We start from the raw sequence: 8,984 nt of genomic DNA on the forward strand, positions 1-8,984 counted from the left end.
AGCTTTTGTAATTATCCACCAATTTCTTAGAATTAAACACTATCTACTGATTTGCATCGAAGCGTTTCTTATGATAGTGATTTTAATCACTGTCAGATAAAATCTATACTGGACCCAACTATGCAACATCCCCACTATGCCGCGACCCCACTGTGCTGGGTTTTTTTTATATAGATACGTGAGGTACTTCATACTATCATTTGATATATTTTTTTTATAAATTTGACCCTCTAACTGCCCGGGGGAGCGGGGTTTCAAAATGACAACTTTTTCACAAAAAATTTACTTTTACGCTTAACTTTTGAAAGTGTTCCGGAAATTCTGACACTTTTATATATATCTTAAATTAAAGCTAATGTAATATACTTAATCATTGAAAAAAAAATTTCGGACTTTATTTTATCTTCACGGTGAAAATGGCTACCAAATGCTATTATTGTGTGATAATTCTCGATTTTATTTTTTACATTTTTAACTCTATAATGCTGTAACTTTTTGAAAAGTATATGGATCAACACAATTTTTTTATAAGAAATAATATTTTTTAATAATCTCTTTTTCATTCAGGATATTAATAAGAAAACATCAGATCATGTAGCTTTTGTAATAATCCACCAATATTTAAAATAAAACACTATCTAAAGATTTGCATCGAAGGGGTTTTTTTCATAGTGATTTTAGTTACTGTTAGATATCATTATACTTGATCCAACTATGCTACGTCACTAATGTGTCGCGACCCCTCTGTGCTGGGTTTTTTTTAACATGTAAATTAAAAAATGAATCCGTATCATAAAATGAAAACTATTCTTTATAAAATTAAGACATGAACGCATCAATTATTTTTTTACAATTGAAAACACATTATATTATTATTAAATATTTTATTACAAAATTCGAATAATTATTCAAAAATATTTCATATTACAAAAATTATAACATATTTTATCACTTGATTCAAATTATTACAAGTATTAAGTAATCCAAGCACTAGTTACTAACGTAATTTGTTCAAATCTGTGACAAATCATGACTAGACTAGAAAAATACGAGAATAAGGGTCTCACTAGATAAGCTCGTTGGCCACGAGGCGTCACTTTCCCCTTAATTCGGATTTATAATTGGTGATAGAGTTGCAATAACATGTAGTGTTTCTCCATGCATAAAATTTTTTAGAACTTTTTATCTTTTAATATAAAATTGTATAAATAATATTAATATAATAACCCCCTAAAAATTCGTTTTGCGTTAGAAATTAAATAAGAACATTTTACAAGTATTTATATTCATAGGCCAATAACATTAGCTGCACTCATTTTCACATGTTTATTTGCAGTTTTGTTTCTATGATTACATAACTTATTATTTAATAATTAACATTGTTTCTAAGAAAATAACTGCACTCCGTAATTTTACTTCCTTTCAAATTTTACTAGATAATTAATTTTTTCAAGTTTTTTGGCAATATTTGATTAAATTGATAATAATTTTGTAGAAATGGAATGCCTGAGTGATTTTGAAGAACCGTTATTATTTGAACACAACGCATTCTTTCCATCTATGGGAAGAACAAATCTCAGGTATCCGCCACCGTTGCCTGTTGAAAACGAGCCTGGCCGGAATAATATCCCACCAGCGCCAATAAGTCTTACAATAAAAAAAAATGAAATGTTCCTGATGCTTCAATGGGAGATGGAATTAAAAAAACGCCATGAGGATATTTGTTATTATGAACTATATTATTGGAGTAATCTTTATGAAAACTGTCCCTACTGGATTCTCATAAATAATATTGCATCATCTACAAATCCAATGCAATACTTTTTAACTGGATACATACCAGGATACAAGTACTATTTTGCTGTGAGAGCCGTTGATATTTATGGCAGACGTGGCCATTTTATCAAACAACACATAAGACTATAAATATCATTATTATTAATACATATAATGAAATGGATAATTTTTCTTTCTTTTTTTGCTCAACATATTATTTTATTTAATATTTAAATTATCAAAAAAAATGCGTTTCTCAATATCTAATACACAATTCTTCGAATTTCTTATTTATATTTTCAAATAATTATTAAAATTTGGTTGTAAAACATTCTATTATAACTTTATGTATTTTTAGTTATTATTTTATGTCAATATTTAATAAAATAATTTTCATGTATTGAATAAGCATATAAATAAACGAAGAAATAATTAAAAAATGTTCTCTTGATATTCAGTTATTGAAAAAAAAAAATTGTAATGCTCTTTAAGAAATTTAAACATATATGTTATGTAGTAATATCAAATTTGAATGTATAATAAAATAACGTATGTAAAAATATATTGGTTATTTATAAAATATATCTTTGTCTCTTATGTTAAACATAATTTTTTAATATACAAGGTGATTCAAATCTGGTAAGACACTCATTTTTTCAGAAAATATTGAGAATTTTAAATTTTATTATAGAGAAAAAATATCAAGTTCAAAAAACTCTACTATAATATGTAGTCAAACCATTATGTTTTTCGTCCCTTCAAGGAAAAAAATCCTTATTTATAATTTTCTTTAATGGGAATCCTTTTTATTTTATATATTATGATTAAAACATAATTTCAAAATTGAAATTTTAAATTGACTGAATGTTTGGGTTTGTAAACTCTCATAAGCGGCATTAAATTTAAGAAAATAGCAATTTTCAGATTCAAAATTATTCAATCAATATAATTTTTTTTATATAGATACGTGAGGTACTTCATACTATCATTTGATATATTTTTTTTATAAATTTGACCCTCTAACTGCCCGGGGGGGCGGGGTTTCAAAATGACAACTTTTTCACAAAAAATTTACTTTTACACTTAACTTTTGAAAGTGTTCCGGAAATTCTGACACTTTTATATATATCTTAAATTAAAGCTAATGCAATGTACTTTATTATGCAAAAAAAAAAAAATTCGTACTTTATTTTATCTTCACGGTGAAAATAGCTACCGAATGCTATTATTGTGTGAATATTTTCGATTTTGTATTTTACATTTTTAATTTTATAATGCTATAACTTATTAAAAAGTGTATAGATCAACATAATATTTTAATGAGAAATAATATTTTTTAATAATCCCTTTTTCATTCTACATACTTTATCTTATTTAGGATATTAATAATGAACTAGCAGATCATGTTGCTTTTGGAATAATCTATCATTTTTTTAAAATTAAACACTATCTAAAGATTTGCATCGAAGCGTTTTTTTTTATAGTGATTTTAATCACTGTTAGATATCATTATACTTGATCCAACTATGCTACATCGCCACTGTACCGCGATCCCCCTTATGCTGGGTTTTTTAACTAACTAGATTACAATAACGCTCTATTGTGTTAAATGTACAGTGTACTATATAGGCTTTCGAATAAAAAAACCAATGGTATTTCTATAATAGCACACGTTACACGAATTATGGCTTTTTTACCGTAACACCAGGAATAGCACGTGATGAGAATTAGAACTTACTTAGTCTATTCTTAAACGAATCTCGAACTAATTACGAATGGATATACGATAAATAAAAAAATAAAAATACGAAACACACCTTAGACGATACACTTACGCACTTCATCGAAACAAACATACGACGACGGGCACGGCGATAACAAAACTTACAAATTTAAATTATATACTAATTTTTTGATGCGGCACGATGGACCAAACGTGCGAACTCGTTCAATACATATAATAAATAAATAAAATAATAATAAATGCGAATATTAAAATCGACTACACCCAAAGAAAAACCTCAATCAATATTGACAGAGAAATTTTATCAAGGGTTTATGATAATGTTTTATTAATACGAACAAAATAATTATTCTGATAAATAATTATTGTTCAAGACAAGAAAAAAAATTATCATATTGATTCAATAGTAATGATATATTTATCAAATTGAACAATGAATTCATTATATAGATCGAGGTTTTTCTCTGGGTGTATGATGTCCATTATGACTGTATCGTCTTTATAATAATTTTTCTAGTAAGCTGGCGACTTGTCAGCGCGCATAAGTAGATCGAACATATTTTAGCCTATTTTTGATAAATCTAACAAGTAATTAAAATATAGTTTAAGTATACATTCAAGTAACCTAAATAATTATAATTCTATGTATACAGTTGATAATGTTTATTTTGTTGTATATTTTATTAAGAAATGTAAAAGTATTTTGGTAATTATATGATTTATTTTAAAAATCAAGCACTTTTATATAAATTAAAAACTTTTTTTTCTATGCTATCTAAGTTATAAATTTCATATATAAGCCTTTCAAACCATATTGGCTTTCATACACATCTTTTCTTTTTTTCAATAACCATGCTAATATAAAATAAATTATGTTAGTTAAATCATGTAATGAAAATGTTTAAGTAAAAATTGATACGTACCTTCATAACAAACGTCTTTTACGTCTTTTACGCCAGATAAACTCTTTAATATATTTGTTTGTACTATATCATTAACAAGAACTTTTTTGATGATATACATGAAATAACTAATAGCGATTCTTCCGGTTTTATGTTGATCAAATTTTTTAAATATAGAATTGAGCATATTAAATTTATTAACAAAATTACTAGGAATTGGGTAATATTGACTATTTATTATTTGTCTACAAATTCTTGCGTCTATATATTCCTCTTCTAAAAAATACAAATACATAATTTTATTCTTACTTTAAAAATAATTAAGCAGAGAAAATGTTTTTCCTGTTAACCTAATGAACAAAAACTAAAAATATTTTAGTAAAACTAATTTTTATACTAAAATGTTTTAGAAAAGTCGGAACCATTTTAAAATGTGATTATTTTAACATTATCCTAAATTATTTTTAGGAAATTTGCTTTTTGTCATTAATAATGATATTATGTATCAAGATGATGAAAATGAATTTCTAATGTGGTTTAACAAATGATCAAATAGAGTAAAATGAGATAAGTAAACAATATTATACAACTGTATGTACAACACTTGGAGTTTATTTTGCTATTACATTATTATGTAAAATAAACTTGCAAATTATAAAATGTTATTTTATAAGTTTTAAGTAAAATAAATAAATGATTGAACAATTTTAAGTCCCTGATAGAATTTCCTTAATAATAATGTTACATTACTCTTTTTTAACATTATTATAGCATATTAGTCTTATAAAAACATTTTTATTCCATAACAAAAAAAAGAATAATGATAATAAAATTAATACGTTCTAACATTGGCATCGAAGCTAACATAAAAGTCGGGAAAACACGTATGTCGTAGAACTTAATACAAATATTTAAGTAAACTTCCTTACTATCGAAATATGCCAATTGGTCAACAATTTTTGGTACGTTATTGTCATCAGTTTCCAACAATTTTTTTATAAATTCTCCAATTCTAACTTTATTTGAAAAATAATTTTCAGGTAATTTCTTTAATATTTTTTCTAATTCTTCAGGTACCTCAACTTTCTAATAATTAAATTATTAATTAAACATAAACTTCTAGTTAATTATATCCTTATAAAAAGGATATAATTAATGAGGAAAAGAAGATATAGAAACATGTAACAAATAAATTTTGGAATATAAAGATTCATAGTAACACACACAAATAAAGTTATAAAATAAATAAATTACATAGAACAATTATTTAATTTTGTAGTGAACACCTATTATTATATCAAACCTAATTCGTCAATAAATACTTAAAATTTTTTTGTATGTAGAAAGCTGGTTAAGCAACTTTTTTTTTGATAAAGAGAATTTTTTTTTAATTTTAAGATTAATATATTTTATAAGATAATTGTGATCATTTGATGTATCGTTAAAAAAAGTTAGTCAAGAGAGCTGAGATAATAAATGAGAGTTATAAATTTATTCATAGCCCTAAATTAAATCTTATGAAATATACATTTGTACATTTCATATGATGTAATTTAAAAATAATAATTATTAGTACTGTTTTTTTTTTTACAGAATATCACTCTGTATAGTTTTATTTAATTATGTAATATCTATTTGAACAAAAATTTTTTGATAAAAATAAATTACCACATATTCATCGATTGGTTCGACACTCTGATTTCCAAACATTAACGCTATTTCATTAGCCTGATAACATATAATATTTATACTTAATTATGTTTCCATACAAGTCTTAATAATAATTTCACGTGTTTCTTCAACATTAAATATAAATAGTCAATAAAATATGTATATACGTAAGAGTTAAAACGTTGTTTTACATAAAAAGAATAATTTAAAATTTTACAGTAGGATATTTTTGAGCAGAAAATGTACCAGATGATTCAATACAAATTTTAAACAAAAATAGAAAAGTTAAAGAAAAAATTTCAAAATTTATTTTCAGGACTTAAAAATAAAAAGACAATAAACCATAAGTTATCTTATTTTTTGAAAATTGAGGTGAAAAATTAGTTGAGTTTTACACTAACGTTGTGTTTTCCGTTGAAGAAACAGAAATACTGAGTTAATACTAAAAAAATATTATGTTCGATCTTAAAACAAATTTTACACCGAAAAATTAATGGGCGATCACCTAAAATTATTAATTGAAAAAAAGTTCAAATTTTTCATTAAAGACTTTTCATGAGTAGGTTTGAAATAAATTTATGGAAAATTTGAGTTAGGGTATGTAAATGATATTTTTAGTAATAAATACGGTGGACTTATTACAATATTTAAATTAATTTTACCTATCCATTAAATTCACGTACGAAAAGAAAGTAGAGGGAGGATTGGATTTTTTGGATTCATAAATTAGAAAAGTAGAGGTAACTAAATTTTGAAATTTATCGGAAAACACATACACATTCCGAACAATTCGAACCATAGCTGACAACTCAATATGTCAGCTTAAGTAGTAAACTTAACAGATAAGTTAATATTTTGATGAGTAAAATAGATTTTGATAAAGAACTGTGGATATAAGAGAAATTGATTTAATGGATATAACGAAATCGTAATATCAAAATTATTCCAAACACAAAAATGGAATAAAGAAAGCAAAGCAACTTGCTTATGAGTGTACTAGCTAATGGTTACCGAAAACGTATCCGAAATTTTTTAGTAATTTTTGTAATTTTTTCAATATATTTTTAATTTTAAATATTATTAGTGATTATTTTTTATTATATGTTAAAACGTTACTTTATCAAGTCTTTCTTTTTGTGATAGCTTTTTAGTTGGAATTAGATTGTATTCATCACATAGAATTTTATTAATAAGTTCAAAACACCGATCGGTCTAGTAAACAGATAACTTTTTTAATTAAAGTTTAAGAATTGAATTATAAATAATGAATTTTTATTTTAATTACCGAACTTATCACAAAAGAAGATTTAACATATAATAACATACCAAAATAAATTACACAGTTCATTTTGCAAAATTTTTAATAGAATATTAAATAGGTTTTGGTAATAAAACAGTGCAGTTATCTATTTATAATGAAAGTATAAATTCATTAAGAAAAACTTAAAATATAATGTAGATTTATATAAAGGCATATAAAAAAATATATATATATTTGTTATTTGTATTAGTTACGTACAAATTTAAATATAAAATACGCAATGGAAGTAATAAATCAAACTTTTAAACAAAAAATTTTAAAAGCTGCAAAATTTAAATATTAATAATTTACAGGATATAATATGATTGTTCATTAAAAAGATAATTATAAAGTCTTTTGAGAAGTAAATCGGTATAGAAGACTAACTGAATTTTAGTATTTTTGTTGGAGCATAAGATAAACTGTAGTTTTTGCATAGTTTGGAAGTAGTGCACTACTTTTACGGACGTTATTGTAGTGCGCTAATTTTTTTTGTAATTCTACCAAGAGCAAACTAATTTGTTAGAATAAGCGTTTTTTATAGCATCAGAAATATTTATTTTTAGTCAGTAGCAATAATAATTTTCTTAGATCCTCTTGCTATACCATTTATGCGGCTTTAATCCAATATTATCATTATATTATATTTTTAATAAAAAGAAAAGACGGTAGCTTTTTAATTTTATATTTTAATTTAATTCTCATAAAAATAAATAAGAGTTCCAGTAATGATGAATAAAAATTATTTTGTCTCTTCTATTTAAATTAAAAATTAAACAATGTTAATACTTGCTAGTTGATTTTAAATTATTATAAATTAATTAAAATTATTAAAAAAAAATTATCATATTTTTTAAAATACTAATTAATACATTTATACTTCAATCTATTTTTTTTTTAATCATAAGTTTATTAATTACTGTTCTCATCAAAAAAATTTTATAGAAATATTTTTCTATTCGTCTTATGTAAGACCCTAGACTACTGTTGGCGAGCATTTAGACTCAATCCCTAAATAGCCACTTATATATTGGAAACTTCTAATAAAAAGTTATTAGAAGTTTGTGCCCACCAGTAGTTTGTATACAAACAAATTATCAATTTTAGAAGAACTATAAAAAATGTTTATCCCTAAATGAGATAATTGTATAATTCAAACTATAACGAACAGATTATAACTATTCAACAAAATATCATTATAGTTAATAATTAATTTTCATGTATGCGTTTCAAGATGCACAGAGAAAAATAAAATTATCCTAATTAATAAATAGTAATATAGTTTATTTGAAAAATATAACATATCTTATATAAAACAAATATTATACATTATTATTTATATTAATCTTATAGTTTTCAATTTTCTTAATTAATAATTCATAATTTTATCGTATTTGATTTTATGTTTAATTTTAATTATTTTACGTATTTAATAAAGAATACATAGATGAATACTTAGAAATAAAATTTATATACCTAGTAAATATATTTTTTAATTATGTTTAATCATACAATGACGTAGGTGTTCAAAAAGATGAATCAATATGTAAGCAAATGAATGTATATTCTTAACAATTAAAATAAAATATTC

General features: G+C 23.7%; 2 protein-coding genes across 3 annotated transcripts in view; one reads left to right on the forward strand and one right to left on the reverse strand.

The window, feature by feature from the left end:
- Positions 1 to 1,988, forward strand: part of LOC126906545 (activating transcription factor 7-interacting protein 1-like) — a 33,395-nt gene extending 31,407 nt beyond the window's left edge. Inside the window, exon 3 of the mRNA XM_050687125.1 lies at positions 1,496 to 1,988. Within this exon, the coding sequence (XP_050543082.1) occupies positions 1,496 to 1,926 (431 nt within the window). The 3' untranslated portion in view covers positions 1,927 to 1,988. The remainder of the gene's footprint in view (positions 1 to 1,495) is intronic.
- Positions 1 to 7,533, reverse strand: part of LOC126906539 (uncharacterized) — a 66,062-nt gene extending 58,529 nt beyond the window's left edge. Inside the window, exons 1-6 of one of the 2 annotated variants that reach the window (XM_050687114.1) lie at positions 7,379 to 7,533; positions 7,210 to 7,305; positions 6,091 to 6,150; positions 5,352 to 5,508; positions 4,444 to 4,698; positions 4,222 to 4,375 (exon numbers count right to left, since the gene is read on the reverse strand). In XM_050687114.1, the coding sequence (XP_050543071.1) occupies positions 4,296 to 4,375; positions 4,444 to 4,698; positions 5,352 to 5,508; positions 6,091 to 6,150; positions 7,210 to 7,305; positions 7,379 to 7,441 (711 nt within the window). In that variant the 5' untranslated portion in view covers positions 7,442 to 7,533 and the 3' untranslated portion in view covers positions 4,222 to 4,295. Of the gene's footprint in view, positions 1 to 4,221; positions 4,376 to 4,443; positions 4,699 to 5,351; positions 5,509 to 6,090; positions 6,151 to 7,209; positions 7,306 to 7,378 lie in introns of those variants that run through there. The other variant, XM_050687113.1, reaches the window with a different exon arrangement.
- Between the last annotated feature and the right edge of the window lie 1,451 nt (positions 7,534 to 8,984).

This window comes from Daktulosphaira vitifoliae, unplaced genomic scaffold (genome assembly GCF_025091365.1).
Source record: "Daktulosphaira vitifoliae isolate Bord-2020 unplaced genomic scaffold, ASM2509136v1 Scaffold_5, whole genome shotgun sequence".
Taxonomy (NCBI): Eukaryota; Metazoa; Arthropoda; class Insecta; order Hemiptera; family Phylloxeridae; genus Daktulosphaira; species Daktulosphaira vitifoliae.